The sequence below is a fragment of the Mesoplodon bidens genome (assembly GCF_964165515.1).
Source record: "Mesoplodon bidens genome assembly, chromosome: 6".
NCBI lineage: Eukaryota > Metazoa > Chordata > Mammalia > Artiodactyla > Ziphiidae > Mesoplodon > Mesoplodon bidens.
In genome coordinates, this window is record NC_138162.1 from 80039947 (window position 1) to 80061896 (window position 21950).

General features: G+C 44.1%; 1 protein-coding gene across 21 annotated transcripts in view; it reads right to left on the minus strand.

The window, feature by feature from the left end:
• Positions 1-21950, minus strand: part of TRPM3 (transient receptor potential cation channel subfamily M member 3) — a gene marked incomplete at its 5' end in the record, with an annotated part of 811488 nt that overhangs the window by 57931 nt on the left and 731607 nt on the right. For 20 of the 21 annotated variants that reach the window (XM_081236454.1, XM_081236468.1, XM_081236450.1 and 17 more), the window contains 4 exons: positions 2826-3077; positions 7820-7948; positions 15040-15180; positions 20385-20548. In XM_081236454.1, the coding sequence (XP_081092580.1) occupies positions 2826-3077; positions 7820-7948; positions 15040-15180; positions 20385-20548 (686 nt within the window). The remainder of the gene's footprint in view (positions 1-2825; positions 3078-7819; positions 7949-15039; positions 15181-20384; positions 20549-21950) is intronic. The other variant, XM_081236460.1, reaches the window with a different exon arrangement.

The following is a 21950-nucleotide window of genomic DNA, read 5'->3' on the forward strand; positions in this document are numbered from 1 at the left end:
CTACTTATGAATGACTTCATTAATCAGTCAAGAATAAGTTAGGGCTTCCCTGGTGGCGCAGTGGTTAAGGGTCCGCCTGCCAATGCAGGGGACACGGGTTCGAGCCCTGGCCCGGGCAGATCCCACATGCCGCGGAGCAACTAAGCCTGTGCGCCACAACTACTGAAGCCCGCACACCGTGCTCCGCAATAAGAGAAGCCATTGCAATGAGAAGCCCGCGCACCGCAACGAGTACCCAACGCAGCCAAAAATAAAAAATTAAAAAAAAAAGAATACATTAGAATGTAGAAAAACTTCAGTACAATCTCTCTTGCTCACTCCACGGTAAGGTTTCATTCTCATCAAAACCAGGGATAATTATGCCATTATTAAAAAGATAGATATGAATTTGAAAATAATCTTACTGCATTAGTGTGACTTTAGTTATTTCAAGTATTTAAATGTGACTCAACCTCTTAAAACTAATATATCTGGCTTGTTTGGGTCTTTCCCAATTTTATTTATTGAAATAAGATAAGGTAATGATCAATTACGAAAAACAACCAATCAGATAATGTATTCACCTAATGTACTGGTTCTCTACAGAGGGCAATTTGCTCCACAGGGGACATACAGCACTATCTGGAGATGTTTTTGTTGTTGTGTGTGTGTGTGTATGTGCGCACGTGCATGGTGCATGCGTGCACACGTGCGCTCATGCACACACGTTACTGGCACCCAGTGGGTAGAAGCCAGGGATGCTGCTAAACATCCTATGATGCACAGGACAGTCCCCGGCCCCCCAGCGAAGAATTATCTAGTCCAAAATAGCAATAGTGTCAAGAATGAGAAAACTTGGCTTAATTTTGCAGCTGTTATAGTTCTTCACTTTCATTGGGTCCATTTGAGAATACATTAGAGAATTTTACATTTGAGAATCTCATAGATGTCTGTCCCCTCTGTCCAGAAAATTCATACATCTACACATTTTTATACATAAATTGTGTGGAAAGCCAACAGATCCTCTCTCCTAAACCTCTTCTATAGACTAAGTGGAGACTCTGCTTTTAGATGTGGAAATTCTCACCATCATCTCAAATTCATTACTAAAGTACAAAGGTGATGTAAGAGGTAGTGTTATACAGTAAGATACACATTTGTTTCCTACTCAAAAACCCCCCAAATGAACTGGGATTCAGCTTTGGGTAAGTAACTCAAGCTTATCGAATTCAAGTTTTTCCACTCTAGAGTGGGCTTTGTGATATTTTCCCTAAACAATGCTGGTTTTATAAACACCAAGCTTTTGTACAAAAGGATTAGGAATAGAGCAGATAAGTATGCTCACCGATTTTCCCTTTTTCCATTGTACTTTAACAATGGTAACAGATATAATCTATCAACTACCTACTGTGAGCCAGACACTGTTGACCACTTAACCTGTGTTATTTCTAATTATCACCACAACCTGATGAGATATGCATTTATTATTACTACTTGGAAATGAGTAAACTGCATCTCAAAGAGGTTAAATAAATTGCTCAAGGTATTATAACCCTTTCCTTTTAGATTCAAAGTCTCCCTCTCTTCGTATGAGTTTGCCAGTGCTTTTGTAGGAAGAGTTTTTGTTATTTAAGACTCATTTTAGTAGAGTTACATACATACACACACACACAATAATAATAAATATTGATTTGCTGACTGAAAGGTAAGCAGTAATGATGTAAATAGTAAAACTTGAGTGAGAATGATGAAGGATATCTGTTGACCAACTGTTCAACTGTTTCAAGAGCTGATACAACGGGAGTGGAGTGGAGGACATTGGGAATGAGATTTTTCAGTAAGAGCTGTTTGCCACAGTAAAATGGATGTACTTGGCTTTTCCATATATGCCCTGTAAAGGTTAAGGGGACACACTTAGAAAAGTGGGGTAACTGATAAAAAGCACCCAGTTTCTGAGCATCAGACTCTGATTCTTCCTCTAGTAAGTTTGGAGAGGGGGCTGATTTACTTGTGCATTCCCAGGGTTACACCGATGCTGTCCTGTGAGGGCTCAGTCTTTATGGACAAAGTCTGGAAACTAGTGTATGGTCCAGGAATACCGGAACAAGTCCACAGCCGTATGTGGGGAAGCATATTAACTTGGCACTTGGGATTCTTTTTTTAAAAGAATAAGATAAGTAGGAGAATCATTCTGGAACCTAGTTTTCAACAGATATCATTCTCCAGTAATGTAACAAAGCACAAAATATATTGACAGAACTTAATGTTCAACTCAAACTCAACCTAACTCAACTCAAATAAACTATGTTTTTTTTCCCCTCTGTGTAGGGAAAGATATTTTTCTAGAACTTCATTAAGAAAAAAGGAATCTGTTAAAAATTTACAGTGAAGATCCATACCTTCTCCAATATAAAATGTAACTTCTGTGTGAATGCTTCCCTGACCAATCGTCTCTTTTCTATGCTCCTGAGGTATTTTATACACAACTCTGTTACAGCATTCTCACACTGTATGGTAATCACTTCTCTCTTTCTCTCATCATCTACCTCATTAAATGAGTGTCCTTATATACCCAACTCCTACCCAGGTGCCTGGCACAAAATAGATGATGTTTATAAATATTTGTCAGTAAGTGAATGAGTGAGTGATAGTTAATCCTCCAGTTATGTATTAATAATATACAGATGTAATCAAACATCCGAACACTCAAAAGGAATTAAAAAATAAAACACCCCCAGGGCCATCTCAGACACCGACAGCAGACCCAAATGAATTATTTCTCTCTTCCTATGATAACCACTCCTTCTCTGATAACTTGTAACATGGAATCAGAGGACCGTGCTTACCATTTTTCCAATCATCATTACATATGGGCCCAAATACTTGTTCACGCCGAAGATGTCTAAAAGACGAATGTACCAATAAATGATGTTCACACAATAGATGACCCTCCCGTCACTCCTGAAGGGCTGGTCTTGGAGACGAAGGATCATTCCAACAGAGAACAGAAGGATGGCTATGAGGTCTGTGACATTCCAGTACTCTTGCAGCCACACCTTTACTTTTTGTAGCAATTTCCCTGGCTCTGACATCAAAATCTAAAAGTAAGGAAAGAGAGTGGGGTTAGGTTTGATTTCTGTCTATATTTTCAGCCCAGTTGGAAAGTGCTAGGTCTGTTAGCTGACATCAGTAGCTTGTTCTGTCTACCTGTATCTACTCACCTTATCTACTCATCTGGATGGCCTAAGCTTAGCTCAGTTGTATATAAGCAACAAGTTTGATCCTTTGGGATGCCTTACAATTCTAAGACACGCATTAGGGTTTTGCTATAAAATTACTGATTCCTAATACCCTGCAAATCTCCAAAATCCTCCTTCATCTCAGTAAACGGTATCACCATACTGAGTTACTCAGGCCACTAACTTAGGAGGACTCCTTCATTCCTCTTTCATACCCATATCCTCTGCATGAACATGTCCTATTACCTATATTTCCAAATATGACCTAGTCCAACCACTTCTCACCACCTTCACTCTATCCTAAGATAGAGTCGCCACTCTATCCTAAGCCCCATTACATTGCCCAGATGATTGCAACAGCCTTCTAACTGGTATCCCTGCCACCACTGTTGCCCGACCAGCCTCAATGTATTCTCTGAGCAGCACACAGAAAGACCTTTAAAAGCCTAAGCCGTGAGCTGGGTGGTGATTACACAGTTGTATGGGTAGGTAAAAACTCATCAAGCTGTACCTTTATGAGTTGTTCATTTTCTTACTGGTGAATTATACCTCAATTCAAAAAAGAGAGAGACTTGAGAGACATATGAACAACAGCAAAACTAAAGCAAATTGTGATAACTGAATATTTAAGCCTTCTGATGGCTTCCATTATGAATACAGAAAGATCCAAACTCCTTACAGTGGCCTCATTTCACGTCCCACCATATTCTCCCCATTCACTACCCTGAGGCCTAGTGGTTTGCTCTTAAGCATAACAAATCCATTCTATACTCAGGGCATTTGCACTTGTTCCTTTTGTTGGGAATTTACTTCTCCCAGATTTTTACATGTCTGGGTTCTCCTTACACTCGAGGTCTCCACTCAAATTTCCCCTTCTTAGGAAGAACTTTCTTTTTTTTTTTTTTTTGTGGTACGCAGGCCTCTCACTGTTGTGGCCTCTCCCGCTGCAGAGCACAGGCTCCGGACGCGCAGGCTCAGTGGCCATGGCTCACGGGCCCAGCCGCTCCACGGTATATGGGATCCTCCCGGACCGGGGCACGAACCCGCGTCCCCTGCATCGGCAGGCGGACTCTCAACCACTGCGCCACCAGGGAAGCCCAGGAAGAACTTTCTTGACCACCTCCTTGCAGTGGTCTCCACAGGCCCAAGCCACTAATACATTATCCTACTCTATTTTTTGAAGATTTTTATCACTATATGGAAGTCGTCTGCATGCATGTATATGTGTGCATACATGTACGCATAAGAGTCTAGCTAGCTAGCTATCATCTATCCATGCATCCCTCTCAACATCCATCCATCTCTCCTCTCATCTATAACTAAACTTTGAGGACAGACCCTTTGTTTCCCAGGTCCTGCTACATAACAGACACTCAAGAAATATGTGTTGACTAATTGTTGCAGAGACACCTCATAGCAATTCCCCACTCCCTTGTATATCTTAACTGCTGGGTGGTACTCTGAATTATCTTAAATCTAGAGGGGCTTTTTGCTGCTCCACACTCTATGAAATGAACAGTTGGATAGTAGGAGTTGACACCCATTCTGCACCACAGGATGTGAGGAACCTGGTGAGGCTATACAGCAGGGCTACCTTCAGGAATCCCTTGTGTTTGTCTGAGACGTCCACCTCTTCCAGCCATGACCCACCCCTTTCCCGACTCAGGACCTCTCAAAGGAGAGGAGTGCAAAGGCTGGGGCCAGGTCTAATCTACAGCTATTTATTTGCATCCTCACGGTGCCTTTAATAGCTTGCCTTGGCCTGAAATATTAAGGAAGGGAGGTTTTAGTGAGTCAGGACTGGGGCTTGGAAGGCTGAGCAAGATACCGCCGGGAGCCGCGTGGTAGCCTCATTGCTAAACCCTAGCCCTTAGCATACATCGGAATCACCTGGAGGGCTGGTGAAAACACGGTTGCCTGGGCCCCAGTCCTGGAGTTTCTGCGTCAGTATGCCTGTGTGGGGCTTGAGGATTTACATTTCTAAAAGCTCCCAGGTCATGCTGGTGACCGCAGGTTGGGAGCCACTGTCCAACCCATGAGGAATTCCAGCAGCAGCTATTATCCTGATGGCTTCCCACCCAGGTTCCACCTTAACTAGGGGAAAGAACCTGTCTGTGCACAAGCGTACGTGCTGGGGTGGGGAATGCCTTAGAGTTTCTCTAACCCTTTGCCCACACTCGCCTAAGGTTTATAGTATATATGTATATGTATTTTAAATAAAGTATTTTTCTGAAATCTCAACATAAAAAGAGATAAAAGCAGAGTGGCTGGGGTGAGGCCTCTCTTAGGATCCCAGGGATCCGGGGAGCGTCTCAGTTTGCAACCTCGCAGGGAGTGGAAAGAGCCGTGGGCCTAGGGCCGGGTCAGTCAGGTTTAAGACCCAGCTCTCCTCTCTAGCTGTGGGATGCAGAAAAATTGCTCAATCCCTGGGTCTTGGTTCCCATACCTGTGCAGTGGAGATGTCTTCACAGCGGGCCACCTACCTCACGAGTAGCGGGGAGGAGGCCCCACGTGAGAAGCTGTCTACCCGCAGCCGGGGCAGTTAACACGAGATTACGGGATGACGGGGCTTGTTTGGCTGACTGCGCGCAGAAGTTAAGTGTGCCGGGAAGGGGCGGGCCCCGGGAGAATCCACAGAGCCCGCCTAGGTCCCCGGAGGCACGGAAGCCTACAGACTTTCCCGTTTTCAGGCGCCTACGTCTGAGGTCTGGAGGGCCCGCGTGCCGTGAGGAGGCACCAGGCGGGACGCTCGGCGCCTGAGCACGTCCTTAATGAACATGTCCTTAATGGGTTCAGGGACGTGGGGTGAGGGGCCAGGGCGCAACCTCATTGGGCCGAAGGGAAAGTCAGATACTTAGGCGGTCAGTGCCTCCCGCCCCACTGCTTCCTGGGAAACAATGACTCTTGGTTGACCCCCCGCTGACCCCAGGCTCCAAAGCCTGCTCTCCCCGCTGTTATATGCCGCCTCAGGAGAAATGGATAGCCAGCCTGGAGATTCCTGGCAGCCTGCCGGCTTGGCAGCCTCTTCCAGAACAGTCCGTGGAGTACAGACTGCTCCCTGTCTTCTTCCAGTCTAGTCCCTGGAGAGATTCCAGTCTCCCTGCTCAAGTCTCTCCCTTTTCTGCTTGTCCTGGGGAAGGAATAGGCATCTGGGCTTTAAATCACAAAGCCAGTGAGCTGGCGCTGCACAGCAACAGAGCCCTCAGCAGTTGCGGCCTCAGTTCTCAGAGAGCTACACAAAGACCAAAGCGAATTTATTACTGTTTTCAGTTTACAAATGGGAAATGCACAACAGTGGTCAGGAAGTGGAAGGCATTATGAATGGGAAAGCCTAAGAGTAGACAACTAGTTGGAATGAGGCAAAGGCAGCCACTTAAAAAAAAAAAAATCCAGTCCCTTATAAAATGGGACTCTCAGGATAGGGGCATGCTGGTTAGAATTTAAATATCCCCAAAGCAGTTAAAAAACCCAAGGAAGGGCTCTAAATATTTATACATGTTTGCTTTTTCAAAAAAAATGATCCCACTTTTTCTCTGGAGAACACTCTAGAGCTAAGCCCTAAGATAGTAAGGCCCTTTTAACCTGTCTTAGTAATGAAGGCAAGGGTGAATTTGTGGGTTTGTAGGAATCCTTTTTTTTATGGAGCTCAATATATTTTCCTACTCACTGTAGTACAGCAAGTAGGGTTGTTCCAGAGCTCTCGAGAATGCAGTGGACTTGACAGGGAGTAATTCTTCCAGAAGAACCTCTCCAGGTGATTGTAGTTCCAGGGGGAAATGCAGAGGAATCATCATACCAAGCCTGCCTCCCCTGTGGGCTTGGGAATGGGCTTTGGGAGCTTGTTGGGCAGGGTTGCAGAGCCCTCTGGTGGATTATTGCTTGACTACATTTATTCTAACGGCTCTTAATCTGATGACCCGAGGCTAGCTTTGACTTCAAGTCACAGGAGGGTGGCATTTTGATGGCTCCTTTTATGCGATGGCATTGGGGGGAGAAGAGAGGGACCCACATCCTCAACCTGAAGGACAAGAAATATGCTCAATTCACTTAGGGCTGGTAGAGAGGATGGCGCCCAGCAGGGACATAAATGTTGAGAAGGAATAAACCAGGGAATAAATTAATGAATGAAAGCGTAGTTCCTCCTAGAGCTGCTGAAATGCATTTGCAGAATCATAGGTATTGGTGGACTGTGTCCAAAGAGACACAGAGTAAGGGGTTGCAATGGGAGTTAGAAGTGGAAAATTTAAAGATTAAAAAAAACTTTCTTAAAGTAGAAAAAATTTTAAAGTCATGTTTATCAGGATGAGGAAAGAGAGGTGTAAACAGTGTTGAAGACAACTGGAGGGTTTCTTGGGGTAAGAGATAACTCTAGCAGAAAATAGACTAGATCCCAAGCATGCGTGGACTGACAACCCTATAAACACACTGAAGCCTCCCAGGTCTGTCAGCAGCCGTGGAAGCCAAGTCCTTTGTTTCTGTGACAGTGTTAGAGAAATAGTTTCTGGCTTAACTTGGATCCCGAGTGTTCCATGATCCCCTCTATCCACAGAGGTAACTAACCACTGTCTTTCTCCTCTGTTCTCTTTTATGAAAGCAGTTACCTCTCTCATCTTTTCTATTCCCAGGGTGAAAATATAGGAAATGACGATCCATTCCTGGGTGGAAGGCCAGCGCTCCATCTTCACTAACACGATATAGTTGAAGAGCATCAAGTATCCGATGTACGCCAGCTGTAAGGAAACACAATACAGTGCTCTGGCTGCAAAGACCTGGGAGCCCTGCCCTTGGGCCAGGCCACTGTGAGTCAGGACACAACAAGGTCAGCAAGCAAGACTAGGAATTCACGACGAAATGAACTTCTAGGCTCTAAACAATCAAAAGAATTTTAAAAGACTGTAATTTTGAAATAATTTGATATACAATCTTCCTTTTGATCCTTGCGTGTCTCTGCATCCCAGTACTTTGCTTGTACCTATGTGTCATGATGCACCATTTTGTTCTGCAATTCCCTGTTTCTCATATTTTCTTGGCTAAAAATGGAACCTCTTCTCTCAGGGGCTGCTCTTGCTCATGCATGAGCCTTGGGTCCTTGAACTAGGATAGCACAGTGAATTTTTGCCTAATGAATGCCAGGTAGATTAAATGTCTGTAAGAAGGAAAGGCAGACACATGCTATACGTGTAAATTGGTCAAACCGACATAAATAATAGCCTGGAATTTCTTGGAGCCCCACTTTAATTCTCTTCTATGTTAATGTCTTCTTTTTTTCTCCTATCTTAATGTGCTTGGTTTGGCGGTGCCCTGGGAAGGTTTTACCTCTTATTCCAGGCACTGCTTTCCTGCCCTATCCAAGCTGGGATATTCCTTCCTGGTTTCTGCTTCTTTGAACAAAACAAGAGAAGACAAGCAATTTATAGGAAAGAATGAGTCTGTGAGGCCAACTGCGGCTTGGAGTAAGGTTTAATCCTCACGAGGCACTAGCACTGCAGGTTGAGCCCTGATGGAACTAGCTGAGTTGCTGGATGTCCCAGGAAAACTCCTCAGGGTTCAGGTTTGGTGAATGTCACTGGACAACTCAGGTATGTCTAGATGAGTGGAGTATAGGAGGGCTAGTGAGGTTCTTACATAAGGGGCTGAGGAGCCTCTGGAGAAAAAAACTCATCCTAGGGGCAATGGCATAGAAGTTAAGCCTTTTCTAGGCAAGGCTTCAGGTCGAGTAAGGTACTTGCTGCTTTTAGGGGCCTCCGGGGCTGTGAACAGGAACTAAGAGTGAATTTATTGAAATCTGCACTCTTTGGAGCTTAGGTAGCAAAGAATAGGATATGCTGTGGGCAAAAGGATTGAGACCTTGAGAATTTTGGAGATACCGCATGATTCTGGAGCCCTGGAGGCAGCTTAGGAGGTGGAGAAAGATGCAGTCTGGCTGGGAGACAGGGGAACGGGCGGCCCTGCAGAACTAGAGAAACACTGCTTTCTCTACTAACGGACCTCTTTCCTTCCCTTTTTCTTTTTTCTTCCCCTTTTTTTCCTTTTTTCTTTTTCCCTTTTTCTCTCCCCTTTTCTCTTTTTCTTCCTTTTTCATCCTTTTATTTTCTTCTCTCCTTTTTCTTCCTGTTTTATTCCCTTTTCCTTTTTTCTTTTTATCCTCCCTTTATACCCTCCCCTTTTCCTCTTTCCCCTTTCCTTTTTTCTTCCTTTTTCTTCCCCCTTTTCTTTTTTCCTCCCTTTCCTTTTTTCTTTTTTTCTCCCCTTTTCCTTTTTATCCTCCCCCTTTTTTTCTTCTTTTTCTTATTTCTTCCCCCTTTTCCTTTTTTTCCCCCTTCCTTCTCATTTAAAAAATAAATGAATACATAGGTCCTTAATATGAGTCAAAGGTACTTTCTGAGACACTATTACATTGACGGATTTACAGCCACAGCGATATAACTTCTCATCTCTTGAAGGGTGGGCATATATCAGAGTTGAATGAGATCACGTATGAAAGTGAGAGGGCAGCTGCATAGATGCTGGAGGATCAACAGACCTCCTCCTCCTCCTGAGAGATTCACTTTGGTATACCACCCCCCACCCCGGGCCCAAGGACCACCATTTATAACCATGCCTCAGTTCCTACCCCACCCCCTTCGGGATCATTAGCATGTTGTGAAAAACTGCACCTGAAAAGAGTCTACTCAATGTGAAATCGTGTAGGATGGTGTTTAGGGTGTAATTTGTTTCATATGGTTCCTGTTTACCATTATACACTGGCATCCACTGTCTAGTCCCTGTGAGTTCTGTATTTTACAAAACACAAGGAAAGGACTTCAGTGGATAAACGGTGAAATATGCTCTTAGCCTCCTTCTGACCTGAAATCCTTCTCTCTTTCTAGTTGCTTCCTTCTCCTTGTTGGACCAAATTTCACTGCTTCCGGTGGGCCTTGTTAACTGCCCAGGTTTTGTCATTTTACCCAGTTCATTACAAAACATTCCAAAGCATTATCTTCTCTTGTCACAGGTAGGCCCAGTGACACACACACAATTCTTCCAGAACCTCTTCATTTTAGTACTTAAATAACTCCTTCAATCTGCCTCTCTCCTCTGAACACAGGTCTAATGTACTTGTTTGGCAGAAGGACTAGTGTTTGGTGGAAGGAATGTAGACGCAAAGTCAGTGAAACTTGGATTTAAATCCTGGCTCAAGTACATCCCAGCTGTATCTTTTTGTGTAAAATCACTTCGCCTGCCTGGGCCTCCCTTCTGTGAAATGGAGATGTTTGCTACCGACCCTGCAGAGCTTTCAGAAGGATGGGGGAGGGGAATATGCATCTACCTCCTGCTACAGTATAGAGGCCCAATGAATGGTGACTGATATTATTATACACCTCTTTTTTCAAGAAACTTCTATGCCTCTCGCCTCCTCTTACCTCAGTCCTTCCTTCCTTTTTACCCCCCTTAACTACTCATACCTCTCTTCTTTTTTAAATTGACCTCATTGCTTATGCCTCCTCCACGACCATCCTTTTTAGCTCCTGCCTATTTTTTAAATCAGTTACTCTACAATGCTTTTCTTTCCATAAACAAGCTACAGTATATTTTGGGACAACTCTCAAAATACAGACTTCCAAAAATAGGGCTTTAAACATGTTTCAGTGGTACAACAGAGGACTGGATGCTGCCTTGGAAGAAACCTTAGAACTCGCTAACATTCATGGGGCCTTGCTGCAGATAACCCTAACATGACATGCTTTAATGTATGTGTATGTGTGTGTGTGTGTCTGAATATATATTCACATATATACACACATATATATTCTGTAAGCTTTAACAAGCTGTGTGTAGAATGCCATAGCTTTGAAAAGAAACAGAACCTTGTGATTCTTAAGTTAGTGGGAATCCTATAAGAATGTGTATTTTATTTGCTTATATATTTTTATAAATTTACCATTAACCAAGGTGCATGACTCCTAAAGTATGAAATGCAAGCACCAAAGCCTGCTGAAGCTGCCTGGGGATCCCTGGTGGGGCCTGGCCATTCCTTGCTTCTTCCCAGGCCTTTTCCTACTGCCTCTAGAGCGTGGAAGGGCCCATCGTGTTATCAGAGGAAGGAGTCTATTCCTGCTGGAGAAGCCCAGAGCACACCCGGTGCCCTCTGACCTGGCACCACTTTGCATCTTGAATTGGCATCCTCTCCAGCTGGGCACTTGAAACAGGCCCTCACCACAAACTGGTCTGGGATCCAGTTGGATCCCTGCCTCCTTTCGTCTTGGAACAGAAGAGGACTCAACCTGCTCCTCTGGAAACTTGCTAAGATATGGAAGTGAGGTTATGTGGAAGTGAGGTGTGCCCTACCTTTCAGAACCCTGGGAGTGTAGAAGGGGATACTTTGGGAAATCAAGGTGGGAACTACTCTTACAGAAAAAAACACAACCAAAAGCAAATGGGCCCTTTGATCTAAAGCTGCATTTTATTGTTAAGCATCTCTGGGGACTTTAAAGACTGACACTCCGCATCTCCATTTACTTCTTTGAGACTTTGTCAATACATATGGATTTCTGAAAATCATTGTGCAAACACAATCAGACATGACTGGAGCATCCAGTCTGATGGGTTTGTGGAGGGTAACCCAGTCAGCCATGCAGAAGAGAGCTGGACACGTGGGCCCCACTTCTCAAAGGGACAGCCTCACAACCTGCAGTAGTATATGGTACAAGAAGAGCAGTATGCCCCAAGCTTCCCAGACCACAAGACTCACCTGGGAAGCTTGTTAAACACAAGCGCTCGGGCTCCTCCCTGGAGATTTCATTTAGCGGGTCTGTGATGGGGCCAGGAATTTACATTTCTAACACAATCCCTTATCATTATGGAAGTTTTGGAAATATCAGGCTGAAAACTCAGCCCTTTGTCTAGGGCAGTGGTTCTCATCCCTGGCTATTCATTACAACCACTTGGGAGCTTTGAAATATCCTGATGTCCTGGCTGTGCCCCAGAACAATGTCAACAGAATCTCCGGGAAAAGAACCCAGGCATCTTCTTAAGTAAACATATAGATTAAATAGAACTCAGGTTGTTTTTTTTTTTAAGCACTCCAGGTGATTCTAATGCATAGCCAAGGCTCAGAACCACTGGCAAGGCATCTGTGATTTAAAAACATTCTTGGCTAACAAATTGCCTCAGCTAAGTAAATGGGGACTAGAGGAATCAAGGAAGTAAAATTAATACTGAACTCAGACAAAGAAAAAAAGAGATGCCTTGGAAGGGTAAAAGATGCTAGTATTCTATTTGTAAAGGTGATAGATAATTCTTGATACTACTACTGGTTTCTTTCATGCTCCAGATCAGGAGTCTGTAAACATTTTCTGTAAAGGACCAGATAATTTTTAAGGCTTTGTGGGCCAGATGGTCTCTATCGCAAGTAATCAACTCAACGGTTGTAGCACAAAAGCACCCAGACTATAGGTAAATGAATGAGTTTGGCTGTATTCCAGTAAAAGTTTATTTATGGACACATCAATTACATGTGAATTTCATGTAATTTTCATGTGTCACAAATTAGTCTTCAGTAGATTTTATTTCAACTCTTTAAAAATGTAAAAAACATTCTTAGGGGCTTCCCTGGTGGCGCAGTGGTTGAGGGTCCGCCTGCCGACGCAGAGGTCACGGGTTCGTGCCCCGGTCCGGGAGGACCCCGCATGCCGCGGAGCGGCTGGGCCTGTGGGCCATGGCCGCTGGGCCTGCGCGTCCGGAGCCTGTGCTCCGCAACAGGAGAGGCCACAGCGGTGAGGGGCCCGTGTACCGCAAAACAAAACAAAACAAAACATTCTTAGCTCACGGGCCACAATAATGGGCAGTGGGCTGGGTCTGGCCTGTGAGCTGTAGTTTGCCACGCTCTGTCCTAGACAATTAAAGCAGTCTAATATAAGAGAAAGGTAGGTATTCAATAAATGATAGTTTATCATTGCTGCCTGGGTGGATGAATAAAACACTGCTCGTTGCTCTGCAATGGGACCAGCCTAGGAATAACAACAGTTACATTTATATTGTGCTTACCTGTTCCAGGCCCTGTTCTAAGTGCTTTACTTTTTTTTTTTTTTTTTGCGGTACGTGGGCCTCTCACTGTTGTGGCCTCTCCCTTTGCGGAGCACAGGCTCCGGACGTGCAGGCTCAGCGGCCATGGCTCACGGGCCCAGCCACTCCGCGGCATGTGGGATCTTCCCGGACCGGGGCACGAACCCGCGTCCCCTGCATCGGCAGGCGGACTCCCAACCACTGCGCCACCAGGGAAGCCCTGCTTTACATATTTTAACACATTTAATCTTTACCAAACCTTACAAAGTAAGTACTATTACTATCCCCATCTTAAGAAAACTGGGAACGTAGTGCTAAAGTAACTTGCTTAAGGTGACACAATAATAAAGAGGCCCAGACAGGATTTCTACTTAGGCTGTCTGACTCCAAAGTCCATGCTTGCCACCACTCCGTTGTTTTCTGCAAGGTAAAAATAGTGTATACCTGCATGCAATAGATAAATAGAAATGATTTCTGCATGCCTTAGTTATTCTTTTTTGAGGGGGGGAAGGATTTTTTTAATGTTAATAAATTTAAACTTTAAATTTAAATTTTTACTTCACTAAAAAGATCATATTTGTATTTTAATAATTTCCCATCCTCTTTGAAGACCAAACTTTAAAGTAGTGGTTTTCAACTTGTGGCAGTTTTACCCACAAGGAGACATCTGGCAATGTCTGGGGACATTTTGGTTGTCCTACTTGGGGCTGGAGACTGCTACTGGCATCTAGTGGACAGAGGCTGGGGATGCTGCTGCGCATGGACAGCCCTCCTCAACAAAGAATTATTCCGCCCCACATGTCAATCGTGCAGAGGCTGGGAAAGCCTGGCTTAAAGCCAGCGTTGAGTGTTAGCATACAGGACCACACAAAGAGGACCTCATCTGGTCATTTGCGTCATCTCGGCCTCAGACTCAGATTATCCTGTTGCTGACTCAAGTGACTGGTGTGGAGCTGGCTGTGAAAAACGCCAAAAATACAGATGCACTATCTTTCATCTGGCACAGCTCCACCGTTGGCTGGAGAGCAGCAGAGAAGACCTGGGTCAAAGCTCACCTTAAGCTTAAAATATCATGAAAAACAGGGGCAGACGGGCCATTTCTCCCATATGAGGAGGCTATTTCAGGGATAATCTTTTATCTCGTGGGCAGAAGATATTTGCAGGGTGTGCTTACTGGACAGTACTTGCTGTGATTGTAGGTTGCTTTGCATGTTTTTTGCTGCTTTGGTTTGCATGTTGTTTAACCGTGTCAGAGCAAGAAAGGTTGTTTGATGACATACCGGATTGGGAGTAATTACACACTTCTGATCCCCATCTTTAGTAGTTTTCCTTCTAACACTCTGCTCAGCCCTTACCCACCAAATGTCCCCCCAAACCCAGGACTGGTGTCTAAAATGGGCAACTCTGATCCATTGCTCATCCATCCAGAAAAGGGAAGCGTTTTGTAGAAGGACCTCTATTTCCCTTCTAGACTAGACTCATATTCATCTCACCTCTATTTCTGCTAGTTCTCACTTTTACCATTTCCTTTCTTTTCTGCAAGGAGGAGAAATGTAGAAGCTGTGGAAGCTGCCTCACAAACTCCACAAATCTTGCAAAGCTATAGGAAAAAGCAAGGTCATAGAGCCATTATTCCTGCCTGTATATAATGACTTGTAGACTTGTAGGTCTTTATATAATGACTTGTAGAAGAAACCACCCAGGTGTGTGAGAAACTGACACTGGCTCTTTGTGGCCTTTTCTTCTTTAATAAAAAGAGAAAAGGAAAGATGCTTACAGTGTAGAACCAGAACTTCACAATGGGTGCATTGTAGAATTCATAGATTTTTCTGCCCAGGGGGATTAACCGGTGTCTGCTCTGAACTTCCTCTTCATCCTTCTTCCTAGAGGACTCCCCGTTGTTTCGTCCCAACATTGCCTACAGTGGAAGAGAACCAATACCATCACAGCAGGGTTCTGCAGAACATGTTTCAACATGTATCTCATTTTATAGATGGGGAAAGTGTGTTCACAGAACCTAAGAGCTTTGTTCAGGGCCCCCAGAGATTTAGAGATTGTGCCTTCCCTAAGTGTGCATTTGCATTATACATAGAATCTATGTATCCTTTCCCTGGGATGGAAGGCCTTAGGGATATTTCTTGACCATTCTCTTCTCTTCCAGCCTGGAACCTCTGGAAGATGAGCTGTTGGAAGATACCCAGAGTTCTGAGAGACAGGAAGAGCGTAACCTGGAAAGGCCAGGAATCTATCATTCCTCCCAACCCCTCTCTCTCTTTATATATCGTGAAACAGGCAGGTCTGGGTTCTCTACTCATGCTAACGACTCTTAAGTCAAGGGTAAATTGGACTAGTAATACCGTATTTATCCAAAGGTGTTGAATATTCAAGAGGTTAAGTTATCTGTAGTGCCTGAACTTAGGAATGTCTACCCAACTCTTAGGCATATGTCTCAGTTCCCTGATTTCAAACCCTGTAAAGCCTGAATTACTGCTGGTGCTAGTTTGGTGATTCCTGGGCACACTGCCTTCCTCTGCATGGCAGAGTCAACCAGATGGGACTGGAAGTCAGGCCTGACCAGAAAAGGCCCTCATCTCCCAAGTTGTTGCAGATCTCCTTAAGAATTCACTATTTCCTCCTCATTTCTGACAGGAGAAGCGGCAACAACAATTAAACATCACAAAAAAGGCAGAACTTGAGAAAAACTGGACACAGAAAGGGACTGGGTCCTACCCTGGACACTTAGAATCTGTGGCACCTTGGGCAACTCTTTTAACCTCTCTGAGACTTAGTTTCTTTAGCTGTAAAACAAGGGTAGTCATAGCACCTGATAGAGGGTTGGTTTACAAATCAATCGGCATCTGGAACACAGTAAGTGCTCGGTAAAGATTAGCTGGTCTTTAAAGTGAACTAAGGCTTTCTCGGATACTCGTGACTGAAATGATCTAGTTGGGATCTCTCACAAGAAAAAAAAAAGTGTGATATTAGGCACCTATTACAGCAGAATTTCTTGGCTTTAACTCTTTCCATATTGTTCTAAGCAAGGTTAGTTCTACAATGTTTGGGAAATGAAATTTTTATTAAGTGTGAGAACAGGGTAAAACCTTATAACTACAGAAGACAGATAAGGATTTGGGAGAAAAAAAAGTATAGGAATATGGGTTTAAAGTTGCAGATATAATTACCAAAATAATTTACCTTGAAGCTGATAACAGAGACAACCACTAGATAATTCTGGTTTCAAACTACCTTACCCACAATATAGATTATTAGTTTCAACTATTTTTGTCATTGTCTCAAATATCTACTTTACTCAACTATGTAACAATCAACACATGATTTACCTGTAACCATAGGATTTCGGGAAAGGGTAACTTCCATTCCTTTATGGACTCTCTGGCTGGAAAAGTACCTTGAACTAATGAATAGGTAAGATTCCATACTATGGCCTATCTAAGAATTTATTTTGATCAGTGAGCTGAGTCAATCTTTGTGATGGATATAGCACACTAGACAGCAATAGGGTTCTATAAATATCGATCATCGACCTCAGGAAACTCTGAAGTTACATGATATTTCTCTTCTATAACTTATAATATATGTAACATAATTACCCTACTTCTATTCTGCTTATTTATATGCTCAATAATACAAGACCATTTGGGTACACAATTAGATGAGAGTAAAGGCAGCTTGGAGTGTTTTAGGCATCTTGGAGAATGGCATCTTGGGGTAACCTCTAGGGACGCTGGCTTTCCTAACAGAGTTGTAACAATGCCCTGGGTCTGTGGATGTGCTGAGGCTTTATTAGGAAAAATTCAAGACACTTACCTAGAAAGGCAGGTAAAACAAAGTGAAAAACAGAACAATCTATTTTGCCTTTATTGTTCAAAAATATTTCAAAGTGAGTGCATTTTTAAGAGGCTTGTCTTTCATGGTTTAAGTAAACCATTTTCGACATTTCATTAATTCCAGCTTAAGCAGCGTAACTTGCTGATTTTGTTGATTTCTTTTCCCAGTAGTCAAACATTTCCTTAGCCTACATTTCTTAAAGCAGATTGTAACAGGGTCAAATACAGACACTGACTGCACAATATGGATTTCAGAATCTTTGCTGGCTAGACACAGATGTCAAGTCTGGGAAAGATCCTTTGAGGTGAACTAAGCTATTAAAGGCTACTAAAGTGAAGCAAACTGAGGCTGCTATTTCATGTATAATTTTGGAAGGGCCAAGGGAAAATGTTCCATTCCAAGAGAGGATATATTGGTTTAACACAGAAGCTCAAATATCAATGCTATGAAGGGAGTGGAGTTGTCAACAAGCTGTATTCTCCAACCCTGTCTGGGGTGAGCTGAGACCAGTGGTCCAGCAGTAACAGAATTTGTCATTAGGGTCAAAGAAAGTGCCACCTTAAAAACAAGTGCTGTCAAAAAATAAAAATAAAAAAAATTTTAAAAATTAAAAAAAAAAAAGGAAAGGGCTTCCCTGGTGGTGCAGTGGTTGAGAGTCCGCCTGCCGATGCAGGGGACACGGGTTCGTGCCCCGGTCTGGGAAGATCCCGCGTGCTGCAGAGCGGCTGGGCCCGTAAGCCATGGCCGCTGGGCCTGTGCGGCCAGAGCCTGTGCTCTGCAACGGGAGAGGCCACGACAGTGAGAGGCCCGCGTACCGCAAAAAACAAAACAAAACAAGTGCTGTCCAACCCTGACTTTGCCAGCCCATGAGTCCTTTCTTTTCTTTCCTTCTCCCTGCTGTTTCAGCCTGTGGAGAATCAGCTCAGGCAGTAATGCTGTTGTGGTGTCTTCTACTTGGGTTCTCAGTAGACAACGGCAGGGGCTATTCTTTGGGAAGTAGACTTTGCTCTTAGTCCAGAGATGCATTTTATTTATTTATTTTTTTGCAGTACGCAGGCCTCTCACTGTTGTGGCCTCTCCCGTTGCGGAGCACAGGCTCCGGACGCATAGGCTCAGCGGCCATGGCTCACGGGCCCAGCCGCTCCATGGTATGTGGGATCTTCCCAGACCAGGGCACGAACCCGTGTCCCCTGCATCGGCAGGCAGACTCTCAACCACTGCGCCACCAGGAAAGCCCAGAGACGCATCTTTTATTGTGGCTTCTTGAAAGATCAGATCCTCAAAACTCTGGACTGAGCAGGAGAGGCAGCTGCCTCTTTCGTTATCTTCCTTGAGACTCAACCAGAAAGAATACTGCTTTTGCTTCTGGCTACCTTCCTAGGTTCCTTCTTCGAGCCTTCCTAGGATGTACACCAATGTCAAGGCCATGTCATACTTGACACAGGAGGCCCATGCATCCCTACTGGATTCTTTCTACTACGTGGTGGACCAAACCAGCTGAGCTCCTACATTTGAAGCTAGGAAGAAATTCTTTGCATCCCTTAGCTTTATCAGGTAAAAGCATGGCCAGTGGAGTCTGCATGCCTGGGTTCTAATCCCGGCTTTGCAACTAATTAGGTGGGTAACCTTGGACCATTTAACCACTCTTGAGTCTCAGCTTCCTCATCTATAAAATGGTATAACAATAGTACCTACCTTGTGGGCTTGTTGTGAGGATTCCATGAGTAACTGTACGGTTAAGCATTTAGCACCATTATAGCAATATTAGCAAACATTTACCACGTGCTAGGCACCAGTCTACATTAGTTACATGTACACTTGTTACATAGTTTACATGTACCTGTGAGCTAGTAATAATAATAATGTCATTATTCCCATGTTAGAGGTTAAGAAACTGTGCCCAAGGTCCCACAGTGAGTAGGTGACAGGGCAGGATTCTGGCTCCAGAGCGCACACTCTTTTCCCCTCTGCTGAAGCATTCAATAAAGATTTGGTATTACTACTACCAACGTTTCTGCTAATGATCAAAATATCATTTCCTATCCTTGAAGGGGTTCAGAGGCCAAAATTATGGTAAGTTCTTTAGGGAAGACAGTCATTTGATCCTGTCATAGAGGAAAGCAGACTTCTCCACTAATTTATATAAGGATCCTGAAACTGAAAGCAAACATAGGACTTGAACTCAGTGAGTCAAAAGCAGTGAATGATTAATCAATCCAAAGAGTGGCCCGATGCCTAGCCCCTGTTGTACTTGGGGCTGGGAATGTGCCTGCAAACAGATCTTTAGGAAGGACCTACTGAAGGAGATAGTGTTTATCTGGAGGAAAAACAATTCGCAGAGTGGTCCCACTTAGGATAATAATGCCAAGGCCTTCTGTCACCTGAGCAAAACCAATTTTTTTTTCCCCCTAACAGCTTCTTCTGGCTCGTCACGGTAATTGGTCAGGGTGGTGGGGAGGGTGGGGGGTATCCAGGAAGTCCTGTGGAGCTGTTGCCTTATGTCTCCAAAGCTCTGAAGCCTTGTTTGTCCCTTTAATAGCATGTGATGTTTTTAGACTTTGGATACAATCCAGTGGTAGTCATGCTGCTCCAGCAGGGGTTGCAGGAAGCTGTCCCATGCCCAGCTGCCCCATTCCCCCTACAGAACAAACCATCCATGCTCTATAATTATACCAGGAAGAGCTAATAAAAGCCTTCCATACAAACCCCAAAATTCAATTAGTGCTGTATTTGTGAGCCTGACCTCGAAGACAGATAAAGGCTTAGCTTCTGATCAGCACAACGGCTCCAGCTCCGTGGAACCAGCTGCTCACAAATCAGATTCCCTTTCCTTCTTCATGTGCTAAGACTGCCACATCACCTGTTGTTTATAAAGTATCGCCTGTTTGGAAAATGCAGGGTGTATTGCTTCTGAATTTCAATGGGTTGCTGAGTGCCACTTACCTGGCTGAAGGATTAGTCCCTTTAGTTATGTTATTTGTGCACAGAGAGGACACTTATTTTTTCTTGGCTGCACCATGCGGCATGTGGGACCTTAGTTCCCCGACCAGGGATCAAACCCGTGCCCCCTGCATTGGAAGCACAGAGTCTTAACCACTGGACCACCAGGGAAGTCCCTGAGAGGACACTTTTGTAATAACCTGGTCTCAATACTTAAATGAAAGTACCTGGTGGGAGGCTGACCTCAAGAGTTATTAAATCTTAAGCCATATCCACGGGAGAGGTGGATTAGGGGTTCTCCCCTCTGACAATAACTGAATAGTTTTTTCTTACTGTCAGTTCCATGTCCTCTTCGTCTTTTTCCTTCGTGGGCTTCTCTGGTTCTTCTTGCTCCTTCTCTTGGAGGTGAATTTCCTGGGCCTGAGTCATATAGGGCATGTCATCTTTGTTCTTGAACTCCAAGCTGAGAATTGAAGGAGGAAGTAGAATTCCCAGAACTACCTAAAGTAATAATAATGATAATAATAATAATCACATTTAAAGGATTAAGATAAGGGTGGTTGCTTAGAATCAGAGAGCCTGGGGGGTGGGGTCTGTGTGTGTGTGATGTGAGGGTGTATGAGTGTTGGGTGTGCCCACAGTGGGGACCTGCATATCTGAATAACTAAGAACATCCATGCTAAGAGGGTCACTTCTGCCCACATGACTGGGAACTGTTAACTCACAGTAGCTCAGTCTGATTTTGGAGAAACAAAGCATCTTAGCCAAATACATCTTATCCAATTAACACCTACTTTGTATGAGGGAAACAGAGAAAAAAGATTCTACCCAAGGCAAAAATGGGAAAAAATTCAGATTCCCATTTAGTCACTTGATGGCACTTTGTGAAATCAGTTCATACTTATGTCCACTGGCATTTATTTATTAATATGCCAAGTGGAATTGATTATGTGTCATCTGGTTATCTCTGTAAAAAATACTGTCCTAAGTTGACCTTGAGAAAGTCCATGTAGGAAAACGGTATTCATTTTAGAGCATCCCCCAGCATTTGCTACTATCCAACAGAAACACACACACACACACACACACACACACACACACACACGTGGGCTCTGTATCACTATGAGAATCCCTCAGCACAAATGCCCCAGGAGGCTCAGCACTGTATTTCTCTCATTATAAACCACATGCTTAAATCTCCACGTGATGACACTAAATTCACTGGCTTTTCTCATGAGAGGGCAATAATTTCATTCTCTATTTCCAGGGACCAAGTTTCTGAATGATAATACTGACATCTGATTTGTGTTCCCTAAATCTTCTCTCACCTCTTTCCTCAGTCCTAAAATGGTTCTGTGTACAAGGCTTCTGAATACAACCCTCCCTGAAGAAAGTATACCAAGGTGAGGGGCTAAGAGAGGCCATGAAGGATAAGTAAAAATGATCCTCAAGTAATGAGGCAGGGACAGTCTGTGCTCGAGTGCCCAGGGACTTGAGAGCAGCTAAGGGAAAGGGGAGAGTGGTGACCCTGACTCAGGGTGCCTGGCAGGCCTGGGAACGCTCAGGTGGCATGCCTGGCAGTCTTCAGGGGACATGACACCCTGTCCTCAGAGCTGAGAGCCAGGCTTGGCGTTGTCTGCAGTGTAGTGATGGAATGCCCATGACCCACTTCATGGAACCCTTCTATGATTCTGGGCCAAGAGCCCACAGAAAGGGTGGAGTGGGGGAGGGTTGCTGGTTCAATCAGGGTGGCCTCAGCAGATTGATCTGGTCTGGTGGCCCTTTTGTTTTGGGCTGACCTCAGAGTTACCTAGAGCAGGTAGTTCTAGGTAAGTATAAGCCTGGCTGGCTTCGGTTGTAACAGCCACAGACTCTAAACAGATAAAGCATTTTAAAACA